General features: G+C 41.3%; 3 protein-coding genes across 8 annotated transcripts in view; 1 reads left to right on the top strand and 2 right to left on the bottom strand.

Annotated features, from left to right (window-relative positions):
- The window catches only part of LOC116382464 (RNA-binding protein 39-like), an 8,462-nt gene extending 6,807 nt beyond the window's left edge, over positions 1–1,655 (top strand). For all 3 annotated transcript variants that reach the window (XM_031845542.1, XM_031845540.1, XM_031845541.1), the window contains 4 exons: positions 84–174; positions 614–719; positions 850–928; positions 1,047–1,655. In XM_031845542.1, the coding sequence (XP_031701402.1) occupies positions 84–174; positions 614–719; positions 850–928; positions 1,047–1,147 (377 nt within the window). In that variant the 3' untranslated portion in view covers positions 1,148–1,655. The remainder of the gene's footprint in view (positions 1–83; positions 175–613; positions 720–849; positions 929–1,046) is intronic.
- Positions 1,656–3,116: 1,461 nt separating this feature from the next.
- On the bottom strand, positions 3,117–14,219 carry pabpc1l (poly(A) binding protein, cytoplasmic 1-like). Of its 3 annotated transcripts, XM_031845296.1 has the most exons (17): positions 13,957–14,219; positions 13,570–13,624; positions 12,048–12,252; positions 10,517–10,710; positions 9,596–9,711; positions 8,886–9,025; positions 8,484–8,578; positions 7,936–8,073; positions 7,590–7,685; positions 6,649–6,909; positions 5,475–5,562; positions 5,268–5,387; positions 5,059–5,195; positions 4,859–4,967; positions 4,639–4,769; positions 3,634–3,709; positions 3,117–3,276 (listed from the first exon to the last, which is right to left on the bottom strand). In XM_031845296.1, exons 2-16 carry the CDS (start codon positions 13,570–13,572, stop codon positions 3,647–3,649), a joined length of 1,896 nt encoding a protein of 631 aa, XP_031701156.1. In that variant the 5' UTR covers positions 13,573–13,624; positions 13,957–14,219; the 3' UTR covers positions 3,117–3,276; positions 3,634–3,646. The 3 variants fall into 3 exon arrangements, with proteins under 3 accessions (XP_031701156.1, XP_031701155.1, XP_031701157.1); XM_031845295.1 differs by having other exon boundaries at positions 13,570–14,219; XM_031845297.1 differs by lacking the exon at positions 13,570–13,624.
- A 107-nt stretch (positions 14,220–14,326) lies between these two features.
- On the bottom strand, positions 14,327–19,343 carry LOC116382324 (14-3-3 protein beta/alpha-1-like). Of its 2 annotated transcripts, none has more exons than XM_031845298.1 (6): positions 19,237–19,343; positions 17,824–18,125; positions 17,574–17,697; positions 16,886–17,049; positions 16,324–16,419; positions 14,327–16,215 (listed from the first exon to the last, which is right to left on the bottom strand). In XM_031845298.1, the coding sequence occupies exons 2-6, from the start codon at positions 18,115–18,117 to the stop codon at positions 16,159–16,161; spliced, it is 735 nt and encodes a 244-aa protein (XP_031701158.1). In that variant the 5' UTR covers positions 18,118–18,125; positions 19,237–19,343; the 3' UTR covers positions 14,327–16,158. The 2 variants fall into 2 exon arrangements, with proteins under 2 accessions (XP_031701158.1, XP_031701160.1); XM_031845300.1 differs by lacking the exon at positions 19,237–19,343 and adding an exon at positions 19,091–19,198.
- Between the last annotated feature and the right edge of the window lie 1,493 nt (positions 19,344–20,836).

Genomic DNA, 20,836 nt, shown 5'->3' with positions numbered 1-20,836 from the left:
GTGTGTGTGTGTGTGTGTGTGTGTGTGTGTGTGTGTGTGTATTATTTCTTCATCTTTCTAATCGTTCTCTTTTTTTGTTTCAGCTCTTCCATCTCCAAGCCAAGCATTGAACCTCCCGTCACAGCCGCTGGCCACACACTGCCTCCAGCTGTCCAACCTGTTCAACCCACAATCGTAAGGACGTCATCGTTTGCACGGGTTCAAACAAGACTCGCATGTGCAGTTTCTGGTCTCCGTACGTTTTCCTCCTGTCCACAAGTGGCTGTGAAGAAGAAGCGATTTCAGTGGCGAAGAACAAAATCCATCTGCACATCATTTTGAGTAGAAATGCATCCTGAAGTTCAACCAAAGCTAATCTGAGGCTTTAGCAGTCTTAAGTTTGGCAAATCTAATATGGTACTTTTTGTTACTGGCCTCCTGCTGCAGCTCAGGAAGGAAACCGAGTGAAGCTACAGAAAGAGTTTCACATTAAAAGCATTACTTTTAGAAGATACGTTGTATTGACTGTCTGACACAAACTGCAGAGGCCTCGTAAACGGTCATTTCAGGAATACCAACAACGTAGGCTTTTGAAGCCGTTGTGTTTCTAACGTTCCCAAACTTGTTCCTTCAGGGAGAACGACCCCACCTGGGCCGTGGAGATCCAGGACGATGTGATTGAGGAGTGCAACAAACACGGAGGAATCGTTCACATCTACGTTGATAAGAACTCTGCTCAAGTAAGTTCACTCCCAAATGACACAAATGAGCTCATTCCAAGTGGCTCAAAGGGGACACGGTGTCCGTCTTCCGGTTGGTTCACAGACCTGATAGGACGTCTTCTATAACCGTTTGTGTTCTCCCTCACAGGGAAACGTGTACGTGAAGTGTCCCTCAATACCAGCAGCGATGGCGACTGTAAACGCACTTCATGGACGCTGGTTTGCAGGTTTGTGATGATTCCGTTTTGGTTTTTGAATCCTTTTTAAAATGTGACCTTTAAGGATCAGAATGTGGAGGAAAGTGTTCCCGTTTTTAACAGCTCATTGTTTCCTTTTCTCTTCCAGGTAAAATGATAACGGCCGCCTACGTCCCCTTACCGACCTACCACAACCTTTTCCCCGACTCGGTAACTGCGAAGCAGCTTCTAATGCCGACACGCCGATAGTCTGAGACGAGCTCGTGAGCGTCAGTGTAAATACCTTTGTTTGCAGTCATGAAACCGACTCAATGAAATTAGTTGGCAGTGTGTAATAAAAGTTGCCTCAAGTTCATGTGTTCATAATTGAATATTAGGCAGGTTTTTGTTTTTTTTCTGAGTTGCTTTTCAAATTTTTCGTGGGTTTGTGTTGTAAAACTACCACTGAGAAGTAATCTGCAGTTATCTATTGGTCTGTATGTTTTTAAATATTCCTGTCTTATCTGCTTGTTTAAATCAACACTTTTAGATTTCAAATAAATTACAAAGAGTTACAAAACTGTTGGGTTAATAGGCCTTAAATGCCAAAAGTATATCAATGTCAACAATAATCCTTTGTAACTTTTTACAGCCATAATTTCATTTTTTGTATGAAGGCTCCCAATAAACTTTGGCAAATTTGACAATTCATTTTTACGTTTGTCCCATTTCTTTGGGAGTTCCTCGTACCAGTCAATTAAAAATGTGATTTACTTCATTTGGACCCCATGTTTCTCCTTCACTGGTCGCTTCAATTGTTTTTTTTATTGAATTGGATTCAAACCGGAGTTGCCGCTGACGTTGTGGGACACAGGATGTGCACAGGATGAACTCGTGGATGGTTCCACGTCTGCTGCTGAGCTCAGTTCATCAATCTGAGAATGACGGTGAAAGTTACTAATGCATTTAAATGTTTTAAGACTTCTTGTGAACATTAAGTTACACCAATCTATCATGTTTTTATATTACACTTGATATGAATCCTGTGATGTTAACTCAACTTTATATTTACACACATCAAAGGAAACTTGACTCCTAGTGGTGATACATAATAGTAAAGCAATGCGGATGTTTTAAGATGATTCTAGAAGATCTGTCTTCAGTGGAAACCAGCCTTCAGCTTCACAAAACAATGCTGTGAGAAGTGAAGTAGGCAAACCGTGGAATCCGGCCTTCAGATTCACAGCAAATGTTTTCAGAAGCAAAGTCACGAAGTTTGTCCTTCAGCTGTTATTCCCAACAGACCGAAGGAGAAAGACGCGAGGGCTCACGGTGAGCCCCGCGTGGCTAACATTTATATTGCATTCTGTACTATGACATTTATCATAGTATGAAAATTATAGATATACTATGAAATTGTGACATTCTACATTATTAATTTCTTTATGGCACACTGTACCATGACATTTTAATGACACTATTACACTTTTTATGACATTTCTATGATATATCATACAAATCACTACAATTTTCTTTCGCATGTGTTATTTTTTTATGATCATGTCCGAGTTCATAACGAAGCTAAATAGGCAACTGAATTTAAATTATTTTGTACATTTTTAATATTCAACAACATTAACCTGATAATGAGAACAATGTTCCTACCGGAGAGCTTCAGAGAGGATGTCGTCTCAGACTCGATGTGCTAGTGTTTATTTACTGGACGATGGATTAAGGATACTCTGATTCTAACATGTCAGGGATACTGTAGAGAAACAATCACGTGGTATTTAAAGTGCAACTAAAAACTAAGATGAAATGACACATTGCTCTTTCAAATAAAATGTATAAACCAAAAAACAGTGGACAGTAAATCAGAGATACATTTGCAAAACCAACCAGTTGTTGTTCTTCCTTGAAATCTCTTCTCTTAAAAAAAACAACTTTGGAAAAAGCAAAAACCTCCTTTCGGTGTTGCTCGTGAAGGTTTACTCTCTACTGAGGAATGGGCTCATCGCTGCCCCTTGTGGCTGTCGGGGGGAGAACAGCCACTACAACCATCAAATACCAGTGGACGTGTTCTGCCCTGCGGCCTCAAGGGGCAGCAATGAGACCATTACATCATCGTTACACATTCAATTGAGATTCTTTTAGTATTTCTACATGCACTTCCGGAGCCGGCTCCCACTCCGTTCCCACGCACAAGCACAAGTCGATAAAACAAATGACACGAGACTGGTTTAATGCATATACTGTGAACTTTATCTTCTAACAAAAGGTATCGCAACAACTAAATGGTTCCTAACTTTACAAATCTCTCAATTTACTTTTTTCCCCCTTTTTTTCAAAATTTTACTCTTTTTTTTTATTTTTTCCCTCCTCCAGAACATCGTTGACATCTAGAAAGAAATGACACGGTTAGAGTATTTCATGGCAACATTTAATGTCTGCAACTCAGCACACACTTCCTGATGTTAGGAGTAAAGAGCAATAACTTTCATTCAATATAACTTGATGTAGAGATCTGCTGAACCTTTTGGGACTGGGGGAGAGCTGAGCACAGGGGAGCTTTCTACAACAGGACATTCGTTTAATTGATTAACTGCAGTTATGTTCTGCGCTACTGAAGGTAACCCGGTCCAGTCTTAACCAACAGCTGCTTTAATTAAGTCAGCATGAGTAGTAACTGTACTGCATGTGTTGTAAGGATTCATTCACCGCTGACGATAAATGGAGGAAGAGAAGTTGTTGCTGACCTGAAAGGACTCTTCACTTCTTAGGAGAGCATTCCTTCGCCTGGTGAGCCTGCAGGACGGCGATCGCCTCGTCCACCTGACCGGAGGACGGGACAAAGAAGATGCAATAATCCAGCAACACCAGTCTCACCATCCATACCACTCTCTCCTCTGGATGATCAATATGAAGTTACAGCCAGGAGTCTTAGCTTAGCATAACCACCGGAAACTGTGTAAAGGTGACAAAGTCTGACTACCAGCACCACTAAAGATCACGAACTAACACCTAGAGATTATACGATGTATTAGTCTTATTTGGCTGTATGTAAATGGTAAATGGACTTGTAAAGCGTCTTTCTAGTCTTCTGACCACTCAACGCACTTATTTTTCTAGTCACCTTTGCTCTGCCAGGTGACAGCTGTGCTGTAATGATTCAGGGCTCATCACTGTGGGTTTGCTGACACACAGTTTTTAAAGGACTTAATGAACTGACAAAGTACATGTAGTCGGACACAGACAGCAGTTTTAACAGCTTTTGACTCATTTATCGGGGAAAATATCCGCACCGACGAGCATACGAGTTGATTTGCATACATAGGTCACACACATGGCCTTAAACAGATCAAGTATAAGGTCGCTTCCTGTACAGATTTAATGATCAGCAGATGTTGTTTTGAGTAGTCTGGCTTTTGAGATCATGTTATATTATCATGTACAATCCTGCGGTTGGTTGGTTTGCTTTCACACCACAAAACAAACTGCACCAGAGTCCGTTAGGAAGTGAACAGAGTTCGAGCTTTTCCAGCAGACTTTGCACAGTTTGACTCTGGAGACGGTGCAAAAGTGATGAAACAAGAGCAAATAAATAATGTAAATAAAATTCTCTCTTTCTTGCGGGAGGTGGGCTATGATGGGGTAAACACTCGTCTCTGACCTGACCCCGAGATTCTAATCAGCTCGACTCGGTACCAGCAACTGTATAATATTTGTATAATAGCAAGACAAAAGAAAGCAACACCTCATACCTTAGAGTGCAGGGACTCGGGGGTCTCCAGCATGTGCAGCAGCTCAGAGTTGTCGATCTCCAGCAGCATGCCGGTGATTTTTCCAGCCAGGTTTGGGTGAAGGGAGTGGATCACCGGGTACAATCGCTCCCCTACGCATCACAAGCAGGGAGACAGGATTAACCATCGAGTTCCTTCAATGGACAATACAGAGAACGAGCAGAACTGAACGGTGGCCCACCGAGAAGCTGTTTCTGATCCATGAGTGGAGCTGCAGCCAACATCGAGGTGGTGAGGGGCTCGTGGCCTTGAACACGCACCGGTGGCTCCATCACAGGAGCAGGAAAAACCTGAGGAGCGGAACAGTGAAAACTGAAGAACGGCTACACGGCGGTGATCAGTATTTCATTCCTGGTCCTGGTGCAGTGCAGACGACAGTACCTGTATTCTTGTCATGGGTGCAGGAACAGTAAGGACCTGCTGGACGTTCCTCACTGCAGGCGAGTACTTGTACTGGCCGCTCCTGGTCATACCGGGCACGTCCGTACGGCCTCCTACAGTCTGCGTGGCAATGTTATCTAAATAAAGACGTCACACGCGTCAGAAGTTACCGTCCACACGGCCGGAGTTCCTCGTGTTGTCATACTTACTCGTCTTCTGCGAGGAGCTGATGATGCGTGGAGCCTGAGTGGAGGCCTGTCTGACCGTAGCGATGGGGGTCGAACCACGTCGGGGAACAGCGGGAGCAACAAACTGGGTCGAGTAGGGGCCTAAAGAAAAGGACGTGCGACATTTACACACATTGCATTCATCCATGCTGCATATTCATGTGAACACATAACTAATGACGGACTCACCCTGCAGTCTGGGAGGTTGTCCTGTCCAGCGAGGAACTGGCCTCATGTTGCTGACGGCATTGTGGTTGTAGAAGGAGCGAGTTGGAGGCTGCGAGAATACATCATGTTAAATATTACAGGTCAACCTCTGGATCACAGCTAATTTAAGCTTTGTAATTATTGAACAGATACATCAGACAGCAAAGCACTCATCACACCAGCAGCATCCTTAATCAACTGTAAAGTTCAGTGAAGTTCGTCTTTATCTATTTCTCTAGGGGAGGGGGCATTTTAACATGATCTACCCTGCTCAGAATTAATATTATCACATGTAATGATTGTTTTATAACGAGTAATAATTACAGCTGCCATTACTTACTTCATTAGCTCTCTTGTAATTTAAATTCCGTTTTTTTTTTTCCCGCAGGAAGAGCTGCTTGTCCGTCTACAGCATGTTATTAATCCAGTGTGAAATCTATTTTTAATCTGATGCTAACACCAACAAACGAGAGAGGGAAACACTGATGTATGTACGGATGTTCTCTGTTGGCTCGTCCTGCTGAAAACATCCATTATATCCGGAGGGTTAAAATGACGTCCTGAACGATGAACTACATGACGAGGAGCACCAGCGAGCGTCGTCTTCACCTCCTCCTCCTGTCACGTTAATACCGTCTCAGGCTGCTGATTATTTTAGTAATCGATTAATAGACGTATGGAACAAGAAATACTTTTGCTTTATTATTAAAGAGCAAAACCTTATATACAAAAAGGAGAAAATAAGACTCTTAAAGTGAACAACTAATTGGTTTCCCTATAAAAAAAAAAACTTGCTCAAATTGCAAACAATAATATTATCTGACAAAACTGAATGTATTTAGTGCATTTAAGTGACGTATTAGATTCTGGGTGTAAAAAATAATTTTCTGAAATGCAAATTCAGCTCGTAATCAAGAGGTTGGTCATCCATTAAAGCGACTTCATTTTAGAGTTGTGTTTTGCTGTCACATTGTGGTTGGTTTGACTTAAATTTTCATCTTTTAAACTCTACTTTAAATTCAGACATTTATATAAGTGAGCGCATCACGACAAGACATTTATTTTGGATGCATAAATCTATTACTGACAATCAAAAAGCCTTTTTCAGGATAATGAAGATCAGATTCCCTCTCCATCGCTGGTCAAACCTCCGTACCTGGGGAACCGTCATGTAGTACCCGGCCTGCTGGTACGAGTCGATGATGGGACTCGTCATGGTCCTCAGGGTAGCGAGTCTCTGCATGTACTTGTTGGTGAGGATGGCCTTACGCTCCTCCCTCCGCTGAGCCAGAGCCACGTACAGAGGCTTGGTAGCGACGATCCTCCCGTTCATCTCCGTCACGGCTTTCGTCGCTTCCTCGGGTGAAGAGAAACAGACGAAGCCGAAGCCTTTGCTTTGGGAGCCGTCCGTCATCACCTGCAGCCAACGAGGAAACCATTAAAGTACTCCAACACCGGAGCTGCAGACCTGAGACTCGAGTAACTTCAGGCCTTCAAGTCTCCAGTCTCTTGACTGGAGACTTGACGGCAAAAAAAAAAAAAAAAAAAAAGGCTGCGATTCATTATGAGACCCACAGATATGGAAAACTGAAGTTTGGCCTTTTTGGAGTTCTGCTAAACTATTGTGAATAATTAAAGGTTACATTAACATTTGTATGTAGACGGAATATTTTCAACTTTCAATATTACTGCGCATTGATACAGTCAGATGAATCTGAACTCTTTATTTAGAACGTGCTTTTAAACACCAGACGACAGCAGTCTAATATAAAAACCTGCATCTTCTCGAGAGCAGCATCTGAGTGAGCCACTAAAGTACAATAACATCCTTCTGCAGCGCATTGCAAGTGTGTTCTACAAAGATAAGGCTTTCACACAGCAGCTCTGAGACTGAATTAGCCTCGCGGCTAACTGACCTCTCCGTCCTCGCAGCTCTTCTACTCTTACTCTGTTTAAGTCACTGCATCTCGAAGTACCGTACATCTACGAGGCGGAGAGTCCTCGATACTGAGAGGATACATTCTGAGGAGAGTGTCCCTTTAAAGTATGATTGGACATTGACACTTCCTGTTATATGTGTGTGTGTTCTCTCGTTACCTTGGCACTGGTGATGGTGCCATAAGGAGCAAACTCCTTCCGGAGTCTCTCGTCGTCGATGCCATCGTCCAAGTTCTTCACGTACAGGTTCACCCCCTGGAATCAGAGACGGGGGAAGAAATGCAATCGTTTCCTCCGTCCTTTTCATATGCAGTTTAACTTTTCATTACATTTCACAAAGTCCACATCTGACTTTGTGAGTTTACTCATTTCACCCATCTGCATTAAATGTCTACATAAATGTTTTCCTGCATGTTGAAATGTTTATCATTATTTCTTCAAATATTAACTATAAAACCAAATAATACATAATACACACAACTCTAGAATGTCTTCAGACGTTCACCTGGTAGCGCTGGATGCGATCCTGTTTGATCTGGTCAAACCTGCGCTTCAGCTCTCCCTGACGCTCCAGACGCTTCTGAGCCCGACCGACGTAGAGGATCTTCCCGCTCATGTCCTTCCCGTTCATTTCATCAACGGCCTGAGAAACAAGGGCAGCATCAACGTGTACCTTTGTTTATCTACAGTACTGAACAATACGGACTCTAATATAAGTGAGTATGTGTGTTATTGTTGCACCTACAGTTTACATGAATTATTAATAATCATAGGACATTAGTATTTAGACATTTAGCATGAAGTAGTTATGTTTACATGTTAGCAGCACTGTAGCATGTTAACTAACAGTTATATAACATATTATATGCTATATTTCATGAGCGGGAGCAAAAAGACGGCGTGCCAAATAAAAACCGGATAAAGAGCAACACCAACACCACACTACAGGTGAACACATGGCTCATTGTTCTCCGTCGATGCACTGAGTTATCTGTAAACTATAAATCAAAGCTGCTGTAATGTCACTATAATGAGTCTGGGTGCACACACTACCTTCTGAGCGTCCTCGTGGTTAGCGTAGTTTACGAAGCCAAATCCTCGTGAGCGTCCCCTCTCATCCTTCATCACCCGCACACTGAGAGTCCTCCCTGAGAGTTTGAGCACAAAACAGTCTAACTTATAAGCAAAGTGTTAAAATGTGTTTGTAATCGCGCTACGGCGCCAAGCGCGAGCATGAAGAAAGCTTTATACAACATGTAATACCAGCCACCACAGGCCCAGCCGCCACAGGCCCAGTATGCCCCCGGACAGCCCTAAAAGGTCCATGGTCCACCCACCACAGTCTCCCAAGATCCCCTGGGAATCACTGCTGTGGCATTCAATCCATCACAGAGAAGTTCCCCAAACTGAGCAGGAGAGCAACACACAAAGACCAACAAAAATGTGCTTTCTCACCAAATGCCGTAAAGATTTCCTTGAGTTTCTCGTCAGTGTAGTCTTCACCAAAGTTTTTGATGTAGACGTTGGTGAACTTCATGGCTTTGGTGCCAAACTCCATCTCTCTCTCCTTCCGGGACTTAAAGTGTCCGACAAAGCTGCAGACAGAATCAAACCCACCGCCGAGAGGACAATAAAGACGGGACAGTTTATAAAAGTTAGTCTCTGGCTTCAGCACACAGCATCAAAAAGACCGTTAATGAGGACAAACATCAACAACACAACATCAACAACATTTGTTTGACAAAAATGATTATTTCTGTAAATATTGTTCTCAGATGACAACATTTAAGAACAAATATGAATGTTTCTCCTCCGATCATGAATGAGAAACTTTCGCTGTATAGACATCATCACTTTCTGATCTTACTTTGTCTCTTTAGTCCTAAAATCACAACACACACACAAAGACAACAGACCTACACACAGATCCTACTCATTCACTGACCTAAGCAGGGACAACTGACATGTTTCACCCAGAAAATGGGCCTTTGGGTTGACAATGCCAGAATCCAAATGTTTACCTGTCTTTTCACTGAGCAAGAAAACATGGAGAAGTCATCCAGTGTTAATTTACAGCTTATATACATATATACATATTCTGCACTACTCTTTGCCTCAACGTACTCGTCTTACCAACCTATTGAGATTGTTTTTAGTTTACTCACACTTTCCTATCATTCAGCAGCATCCCGTTCATGGTGCCGATGGCCCGGTTTGCAGCCTCGTGGGTCTCAAAGTGAACAAATCCGTAACCTTTGGAGCCTCTCTCGTCACAAACGACCTACGAAGACAAACATGCAAATTACATCTCGCATTTTGAGTTAAAAATGGGTCATCTTGCACTTTTTAACAACTCCTGATACTTTTTCTGTGATTCTGACAATTTTGGAACCGGTTCTCGATTCCCATCATCACTACAGCAGCTTTGTGACGGGAGCGTTGTCTGCTTCTGGTAGTGACTGTAGCAGCAATAAAGACCCTTTTCTGTCAGTGATGATGAGGTACTTTTGTGGGCAGAGTGTAGGTGTGTTAAACATGTTAGTTAGTGCTGTTGGCCGGTTTTGTTTTGTACAGAAAAAGAATCTACGTTTTTGTCCTTGGTGGTCTGGTGTGTCTCTCCGCTGGAGTCTGAGCTGAAGGAGTTTCTAGTGGACCTGGTTGATTTCTTATGATTTCGCGCGACGGTCCGCAGAAGGCTAAACTATGAGCAACATTTTCTCTCCGTCCCTCAAAACGCTTTGCCGATACTGTCGCTCTCTAGAGCGTCGGATCACAGCTCATCATCTCAGATGTACGAGAAGTCAATTCTGGCATCTGACAACACAGCAACACCACATTTTAGATGCGTATACCTCCAGTCTTTTCCTTTGTTGTGTTAACAATATATTTTACATGTTATGGGTTTACTGCTCTGATCATCAGTTATGTTTGTGTGATTTTGTATTATTTTGCCACATCAGGGTATACTTTATATAATATGAATATTGTCATGAGAGCCTTACTCATACACATCCCAACATATCATGATGAAGACAAGTGGATCAACCACGCAGTCAGTAACCAAGAGGACGACCGAGGCCGCTTACCTTGCAGGACAGAATATTGCCAAAGGCTGAGAAGGTGTCATACAGCGCCTTGTTGTCAATCGACTCATCCATGTTCTTGATGAAGATGTTTCCCACACCGGACTTCCTGAGTCCCGGGTCACGCTGAGACCACATGATACGGATCGGCCGACCCTTGATAACGTCGTAGTTCATCGTATCCAGGGCGCACTCCGCTAAGATAATAATAATAATAATAATAATAATAATAATAATAATACGACAATCACAAACTCCTTCAGTCATAAACAGCATCTTCATTACATTTGACATAAAGCAGCACTACTCATCAGGCAAGACCATGTTTCTCAAAGTCAAGGATGCTTCCTTGGTAGGACGGGTCCTTCCTCGTCGGGTCCCATCGAGGCAAGGCGAGGCTCTTTCTGTACATTCGGAGAGCATGCGTTGGAACAGTCTGACGAGGGTGCCGTGTGCTTAAGAGATGGGCCGTTGTTTTTTTTCTTTATATATTTGGTAGGGACAGCGCACATTAATGAAACATTCGATCCACGCCTTCAACACCTCCAGAATCGACTACTGCAACAGTATTCTTTATGGCACATCATCCTAAATAAACTCCAGTACATCCAGAACTCTGCTTCTCGCCTGCTCACCCACTCCCGCGATCACCCCTGTTCTCCAGAATCTCCACTGGCTCCTCGTCCCACAACGGATCCAATACAAAGTCCTTCTCCTCACTCATAAAGCCCTCCATAATCAGGCCCCCTCCTACCTCACCGACCTGCTTCACCACCACACTCCCTCCCGTCGGCTCCGCTCCTCTGATGCCAACCTCTTGTCCCTTCCACTCAGGACCAAGCACCGGACATGGGGCGACGGAGCCTTCTCCATAGCTGCCCCCTCCCTCTGGAACTCCCTCCCCAAACACATCCAAATCTGCACCGACCTTTCCATGTTCAAATCACAAATCAAAACCCTCCTTTTCAGAACTGCTTTTAATATAAATAAAAAACAAATGTGGGTGGAGTGATGAGGTGAAATAACTGAACGTTTACCAACATATTTTCCATTTACAATTCAGGGGACAGGAAACGTGCGGCACACAGAGGATTGTGGGTGTTTTAGGAGCGCGTAGGATACACGCGTATCCTTCAAAGTCCCCTAAACGAAGGACTCAGTCCTCAGTAGAATTGGAACGATCGTTCGGTGGGATTCAATGTTGTAGCATCGTTGAAATTCAGTGGTTAAGGATCCTTTCCTTGACTTTGAGAAACACCCTCAGTCACATTCCACTTCCTTTTACCAAAACAGAACAATCTGATTATCGTTACCCTATCAGCTGATCCATTTGGAGTCTCATCCCCACAAAATCATGACAACATAAAACCTTTTCTACATTTGATTTATCTTTTAATCCTTGTTTTAGGCCCATGCCTATTTCTAGACCATTGCAGTGGATCCACAGTGGGTGACACGGTCCAGTGTATTACTTTGAGAAACATTTAAGTCTGTCGATTTAATTTATTGCATTTTTAATAAACGGGTACGTTACCATCCGCCGGTTGCTGGAAGTTAATGTAGGCGTATCCCAGAGATCTGCGGGTGATGATGTCACGGCACACACGGATGGACATGATTGGTCCGGCAGGAGAGAACTTCTGGTAGAGCATGGCCTCCGTGACGTCGGGGTGCAGGTCGCCTACATACAGGGAGGCGAGGGGGTACGATGGTGGACTGCTGTTCATCTTGGGTGACAGCTGATTCAAGAAAGAAAGAATTTTATGAGTATTAAATGAACAAGCTGAGACACAGACTATATCCTCTGAGGAGTCAGTTTATTAGGTACACAAAGTTACATCCCATGCAAACCTCCACAAACAGCGTAGCAACAATTTCTACCTTTACAGACTCACACATGCCGTCTAAAATGGCGGTAACATCCACTATGAGCACCTGTGGAGCTAAAAGGAATAAAAAGCGAAGAATTTTTCCTCGGAAGAAAATATTTTATTGAACAAATACATTATTGAACGGTTCCCCACACACAGTTTAAACTAGGTTTTTCTGCCAATATTCAGTTTAAAAAAAAAATGCAATCGTGAGTTCAACATTAATGTTTTGTAGTCACTGATCCCTGATGATGCTTCAAGTTTGAACAACAAATCGTGTTGAAATCAATAGAAGGAACGCTAGTACTGTTAGCAGCACCGGAGCTACCAGCTAACTGACGGAGGCTCAGTTAAGTTACATTATGTTTTATTCAGTAATAAATTATGAGTAATGGGTGAAGCTAACTTCTAACCTTGTGTTCAAATGTAATCTTGTGAATGTTATTTTGAAGAGAAACCCGAATAAATAATGTTTGAAGAAGTTTTCACAGCAATATTAAATAGAGAGGGAATTATTATGGCCTGTCTACCTTCCTAACATTAGATCTAAGCAGCTTATAATGCATAACTAAAACTACTAATAACAGGATTATTTTTTTTTTTATTTTTTTTTTTTTTTTAAATCGCTAACATTTTTCCTATTCTTTTAAATTGTGTTTTTCAAATGCAAATAATCACTATAGATGACTTTATCAAAGTAATAACATTTAGAATTTTTTTTTACGGTTTACACCGACTTCGGGACAGTTGAATATATTGAATATTTTTCTGGAAGGTGCTGAAAAAATAAATGTGTCTAGAGCCTTGTATACAACAACATCAAAACAACAACAAAACACATCTGTACTGGCTTATATGGCTCAACAATCGGCACTTGTCATCTATGGCAAAAAAAAAAAACATTCACCACATTTTTGTCAAAACCATGATATGATCCGAACCACGATGAGGTGCACCACAACTTGTTTATTTGGTCCATCACGTTTATTCCAACGAGTCAAAAGTATTTTTTTATTTTTTTTTTATATTTAATATAAATATATTATACATTTATATTATATAAATATATATTATTATTAATAATAATAATATTTTTTAGCCAACTATGTGTATTACCATGTGTGGTTATTACCATATGTGGTTAAGAAAGTAAATGTAAATAAAAAAATAAAGTATGCTAATCACCATGTCGAGAGAAGGGGCGTGGCTAAATGCTGGGGGGATGAAAAGGTTCCGCGATCTAAAAAAAAAAAAAAAATAAAAAAATAAAAAAAGAAATGCCCGACACAAATCAAACATTTAAACAAGTTATCAACTAACTAACGAACTTAAATAAAACAAATCAGGGCATGATTACAGAAAAGTGACAATATTAAAAAGGATCGTAAAAGATTAACTGACTTGCTAGCAAAAAACACTTAAGCTAGCTGAAGTTAAAACAAGCTAAACTTTAATGTCACACCTTTTCTTCGACTGCTTCACATTAAAAGTTAGCCGACATCTGCGGCAGTTGAGGCAACTCTCAATTTACAGAAAAACGATTAAAAATCGATTAAGATGAAGGTTACTTACGGCTTTCTTAAATAGCTAATGCTGTCCGGATAACTGTTACTAGTCTCAGTGTAGCGGGTCGTTTCCACATGGACGACGTGAGGTTGTTTTCGTTTAATTACGACCGTGGAACACCTGCAGCGCTCCCTCCGCGAGTAGTTGTTTCAATTAAGCTGTGAGAGGGCCAGAGAGGTTGACTGGCGTGATCATTCCGCGATGACAAGTAGTTCCCACATATTGAGGATTAAAAATCTTATTTTTTCTTCCTAAATAAAATCACAGCCCATCCACAATTTATCACCAAATCTCAGTGAATCCAAGCTGTCTTTATGAACTACTAAATCATATTAAATTTCCTTGTGAACAAAAAAAAGAAGACGTAATTTGCCTGTTATCTTAAACGAAACTTTATTTCACTGAATGGTCTTTGACACTTTCCTATTTCTTACATGTATAGTGAAACTAGAATGGTTTTAAGATACATAAACACAAAGCTAGAATTACACCAACCATTTGTTTATCTCCATTTCGTCATTGCTTTTTTTTTTTTAGAGCTATTCTAAAATCTTCACAACCACGTGTGTGCACTGGGTAATAATAGACTGTTACAGAAGCAATTTTTTTTTAGCCATAAGACTTGTCAGTAAAAACAAAGCAAGTAGATACCCGATATACAGACAGGCTTCGTTCCACATTCACTAACTGCATTTTCATCAAGCATAATAATAAACTGACATGAAGTTTTTTTTTGTTTTTTTTCCCTCAACAGAAGATTATTTCAATTCATTGGAGTGTTGTCAGAGAAAACAGACTGTCAGCTATAATGTGGAATGGTGTCTCTCAACTACAATATGTGGAATGTAGTGGTGATAAATGGTATTGTGACACTGAGCTTCTTTCCAAAAGTGATGACTTGGGACTTTCTCCCAAATTTGCCCCCTTCAAAATAGACCTGATTTTTGAGGCGATCATTCACACCAGCTATCCTTAAAAAGCAGAGAGCTGCACGTGGGTGGAAACTGACATCAGGATGTAGCTATTTGAGCTGGTCTTGTCTCGCTCTTTCCCTTTGAGATTTCTAAAAACAACAAGCAGATGCTGCCACAGAGGCTGCAAGAGAAAGCCAGGCACAGATTTTTTTTTTGTGTTTTTTTTTGTTGGAGAAAACAACCGCTTTAAGAGGAATATTTTGCAAGCAGGGTTGATACAGTGTGGTAAGACATTTTTTTTTTTTTTCAATTAACATCAATAAAAGGTTACTTTAGGTTTTACATACAGATGATAGTCAATCTTGCAAAATACATGGAACCACATTTACGCACATACAATTTTCATTGTACTGAGATCAAGCAGCACCTGAACAGTGAGTAAAACTACAATGACAATCCATACTAAAGTTAAAAAATAAAATTAAAAAAAACAAAAACAAAAAAAACGGAGCACTGCCTTTCCGAAAGCCTAATAATGTGGAATGTCTGAACAAATCTAACATGACAATTTAAGGGGTCCCTTAAAACTTTGAAACTGTGAATTTGTGAACATGATCAAGGAGCATTACACCAAGATGTCAGTGTCACAATACAGCCCGCCTCCTTTCTGTATGAGCCCACAGCAGAATTGCAGTTGGTTGTTAATACAGGATTGTACGTGTGCCTGGAAATTCAAACACAAACGCACACAAAAAAAAAAATACGTTTTTGGGTTGTGAACGCCTACCATCACAGTGTTTGGTGGAAATCAACTGCCAGTATAATTACCATACAATAAAACCTGTAAATATCATGATGAGGAATCACAAATAAGAAAGTAACAAAAAAAATAAAAAGCACAAACTAGCTGGGACAAAGGGATTTGGAAGGACGATTAGAATTCACAACAACCCCCCCCCCCCCCCCAGACCGCGCACACACACACACTGTCATACCCTTTCACACTTGCTCTCTCACTACATACATACACACATACACATACACAACGCCAACAAAAACAACAGCAACATGGACTCACTAATCAATACAACATGTTTCCACAAAGTGACTGAATCTGCTAACTGAAAATCACCCTGTCACCTCACAGAGAACTGAGAGGGGTAAACTAGTTGGTCAGGAGCAATTCAGGCTGCTTGTCATACAGAAGTGGGAGGAGCTGATGGAGTGGAGGGGGATGTATATAAGCTGTCTGTGTTTAAGATAAGAGTGTAGGTGGATTAACAGTGCAATTCCATTAGTTTTCCCCGTCTCCGGTCTCTGCCTCATCTGCCTGGTTTTCTGATGTCCACAGCTGGGAACAGAGACAGGGAGACGTTATAGTTTATAGTGTATACTTTGAGTGAAACACCGGGATCAATCAGGAGGGGGAAAGAAAAACAGCCTGGGGCCGAAAACTCACGGTCAGGTTGTCCCTTAGTAGTTGCATGATCAGGGTGCTGTCTTTGTAAGAATCCTCGTTCAAAGTGTCGAGTTCAGCGATGGCGTCATCAAATGCCTGAAATACAAAGATTGCAAATTGTTATTTAAATTTAAATAATCCAGCAGCATCCTGTAAACACTGTGTGGCACCGACTATGCAAAACAGAACATTTCTTTGAGCTAGTCTGCACTGAAAGATAAATAGCTCAAAATAACCGTACAAGGTTAATTTATTGTCATTGTACAACACAGGGTTGCACAATGAAATGCAGTTCCTAGTGCCAAAAAGAAAAACCACACTAAAGCTGCTCTGAATCCTGGTTGTACGGCAACTGATACTTGTCGAACAGGCTGTGGCTGGATGAGTATTATCTTCGCAGGCACCTCTTCTCACCGATATCACTGATGCTCGGTAGGTAGATGGATACCAATGATGAAAATGTACCCACGGTTTCTGGCTATTTATGATGTTTGTGTTCAATTCAAATTACAGTTAACCTGTTAACGGTTTCAAAACTATAACATTAGGCTTCAGTTCATACCCCCTTAGCCAGAGCGCAAGCCTGGTCCGGGTTGTTGAGGATTTCATAGTAGAAGACTGAGAAGTTGAGGGCCAGGCCGAGCCGGATTGGGTGTGTTGGCTGCATCTCCCCCTTGCTGATGTCAAAAGCTTGCTGGTACGCCTCCTGGGAATTGTCCACTGTAGCTTTAGGCAGAAAAGGGTGAACAAAAAATTTGCCTTCACTAAAACACATTTTAAAGCAGTATGTTTTGGGCCACCTGGGGGCAGCACAACAAGCAAAAAACAATGGCATACTGTATTGTCAGACAGGGAGAAACACCATCATTTATTTGGAGTAATCTTTGTGTCTGCCTAACCTCCCTTTAGCTCTGTTTCAGTCACTACTATGTCCTGAGGAAAGTATGTCTCTGTAGGTGCTGAATGCTCCACTGTGTTCACTATATGTGGCCCAACTTAGACAGCTTGCCCTCTGTATGTCAACAACTGTCTGCCGTTGCTGGAAACAAAGTGGATAAGAGTTGTTGTGAGAGGGAATCAAACAATAAATTGTTGGGCTACGCAGATCTGAGAGGGACTACACAGTAATGCTCTGTGGGACCCTTTCTGGGACCCTTTTTGACCCATTGTTATTATATAATATTCATTAATGCAGCTTTAAGTACATTGTTACAGCATATATTCATAATATTGATCATGTCCTCACTTACCCTTCTTAGTATCCCCAGATGCAACCTCAGACAGGTATCTATAATAGTCGCCTTTCATTTTCAGATAGAACACCTTGCTCTCAGCAGCAGTTGCATTGCTAATGAGAAAGTTGTCCAGTAGCCCCTGAAAACAACAATTAAACAGCTCAGTTGTGTGTTAATCAGGCTAAATGACACACAAGCACTATCTTTACAAGTGTATGAATTTGGGTCTGTTTGTATTCGCCAAAAAATAAAAGAAATCCCTTACGAGCACATCGTGGCAGATTTCCTGCAGCTCAGCTTCAATCTTCTCCCGGTATTCACGTGCCATCTGCTGCTTTTTGTCGTTGCCCTCGGTCTTCTGCTCGATGCTGGAGATGACTCGCCAGGATGAGCGGCGTGCTCCCACCACGTTCTTGTAGGCGACAGAGAGAAGGTTGCGCTCCTCGTTTGACAGCTCGGCACCTTGCTCCGTCACCGACTTCATGGCTGCAGCCATGTCATCGTAGCGCTCAGCCTGCTCAGCGAGCTTGGCCTTCTGTACCAGGTCGTTCTTATCCATTTTCTAAACTGGGGGAGGGAAAAATAAATACAAATAGTACAAGTTATGTGCAGTTAAATCAAAAGACAAGATAGCTCTCACATTGTCCATTCAGTGGACATTTCTGTGTTTGTACATCAAGTGTCAAGAACTGATTTTATTTTGACCTGGCAGACCAGGAAACCCTGCATCCAATGGAAAGTGAGGATAAGCAGTGCGAACTGGGCCCATTAGCAAGTGGGTCAACCACACAACCATCACTAGCTAATGCTAGCTGCTAGCTGCCGTTACCGTCAGATTGATAGCGTTCGTCAATCCTTTCTCGTCTCTAACCACCGTCATTAACCTAATTATGACTGAATCAACAGTCTTAGCGTCTTACGATGATACCAAATGTGATACACACACGGGTTCCTGGCTTGAGGAACGATGTTTTAAAACGACACTTAGGTTTTTAATGCCCTCCCCTTATGTTCCTAGCATGGTCTATTTCGACTAACTTGATGTCAACGGTTAGCTTTGGTAAACGCGATTGATCCGATCCACAATTTTGTTTTGCTCCCATTTACATTAGCGACCTAACAGGATTAGAAAACGTTATATTGTTGCTAATCTGTCGTTATTTGTGAGTGGAGTGGCTAACAGTTAGCTAAGCTAGCGTCGTCTAATGTAGCTAGATAACGGTTAGTAGGCCAGCGTGGCCAACGGCTGACTTTCGTTTGTTAAAATATATAAAATAAATACACGGTTAGGGTGTTGGCAATCCATTTTTAAAATACAATGAACAGAATATAAAACCATTCTACTGCAATGTCTGAACGTTGCTTTTGGCGTTTTAATTCATTTTCTAACAGCTGTATATCACGGCCCGCCCAGGCTGAACGAGCCTGTCAGAACAAAAAGTGTCATGGAATCCGTCCGCCCGTTAGCTCGCTAGCGTTAGCTGCTAGCTCGCTAGCGTTAGCAGCTAGCTAGCGCGCGCTAACCTACTTGCCTTTCAACAAACCCCCGCGAGCTTGGTCCGTTATCGTGACGGCTTCAACCCGGACACGATGAAACGGCTATTCTAAGATTGAGCTCCTCGTGCAAATATATAGTATTCTAATGCGCTCTGTATAAGTACGACGTTATTACACTTACAATATTGGTGACTTTAAGTCCTGCTTTTTTTTTTTCCTCTCTCGCTCTCGCTCTCTCTCACTCTCGCGCGCTCTCTCTCTCTCTCGTTCACTCTGGTCAATTCAGCCTCCGTCCTCCGTGTCGTCGTTCAGGGCAGTAATTACCACTTCCGCTTCACAGCCACTTCTGTTTCCTCGTTGCTCACCACACATCTGCCTTACATAATGCAGCCACTGCTGTAGGCTGAAATAAGATCATTAATATATAACATAGATACTCAACAGCTCACATATTGTGTGTGCTTACATCACATTCTCATAATCTATTTTGGATTGAGATGGTTACATGAGGATTTTTATTTATTTATTCAAATATATTGAAAGCAAAGAATGCATATTGTTTATTGTTTGGTTGCATATTTGCACTACTGTTTAGTTAGTTAATTTAATATTCTATTTCGTTGTATATATTGTGCATTTTTACATCCAATATGTTTACTCTGTTATTCTTATTGTATACATTGTGCTTTTGATATTTTTACTGTTATTCTTATTGTATATTGTGCACTTTATATTTCATATTTTTACTCTGTTATTTTATTTACCTGTACCATAATTGCTGCTGTAGCAAAAAAATGTCCCCTTGTGGGATTAATAAAGTAACTATCTATCTGTCTATTAATTAATAAAGTAACTATCTATCTGTCTATTAATTAATAAAGTAACTATCTATCTGTCTATTAATTAATAAAGTAACTATCTATCTGTCTGTCTGTCTTGTCTTAATGTAGCTGCTTTAAACTCGTACAACATTGACATTATCCCTTTCTATCATTCTGCTTCAACACGAGAGCCTTCTGCATTTAAACACATTATAAAACTATATAAACAATTTTGGGCAGGACATTGGAAGCCTCCTATTGGTTGTAATCGTGTGGAAACATATCAATAACTGAGACGCTTCATACGTGAGAAAAGCTCCTTTTTGCTTCCCATCATGCACAGCAAGATCAAAGGTAAAGGTCAGTCTGCAATTTGCTAGAGGACACTTAAGCAGATCCGGATGTTTATCGGTGGGCTTGAACACGATAAATCTTCCTATAGCACAAGCAGTAGAAGAAGAAAAAGGTAAAACATCTTTATGACAATTTCCTGCAGGCTCCATGTTTGATCTTTGCCTGAGTGCATATGACAACAGTGCCATTTGTCCTTTTTTTAGATGAATCACAGTTTATAAAATGTCATTAAATAGTAAACCCAGGGATACATCTTCAAATTGCTTCTCCAAATTCCACAGATGTTCAATTTGTTATGAAATGAGACAGAAAAACAGGAAATCCTCACATTTGAGAAGCTGGAACCACAAATGTTTAGAGTTTTTGCATAAAAAAGGACTCGTGAATGACTGTTAATCAAAGGGGATTAGTTATCTGCTGATCCACTAATTAATGAATCGACTAATGTTTCAGCGCTAATTGTTATTTTTCTACATTTTGGAAATAACTGGTCGTAATCATAGTAGTTTTATTATCTCTCTGTGGAAGAGGAAGCATGTGAGTTTTGGACACCTCGCATATAATGATGTTAATCGCTGTCCGTTAGAGAGACGATGGTCCCTGCAT

The sequence above is a fragment of the Anarrhichthys ocellatus genome, unplaced genomic scaffold, assembly GCF_004355925.1.
Source record: "Anarrhichthys ocellatus isolate YVR2014 unplaced genomic scaffold, GSC_Weel_1.0 scaffold5, whole genome shotgun sequence".
NCBI lineage: Eukaryota > Metazoa > Chordata > Actinopteri > Perciformes > Anarhichadidae > Anarrhichthys > Anarrhichthys ocellatus.
Note: the sequence above shows the minus strand (reverse complement) of the source record. Positions and strands in the feature narration are given on the sequence as shown.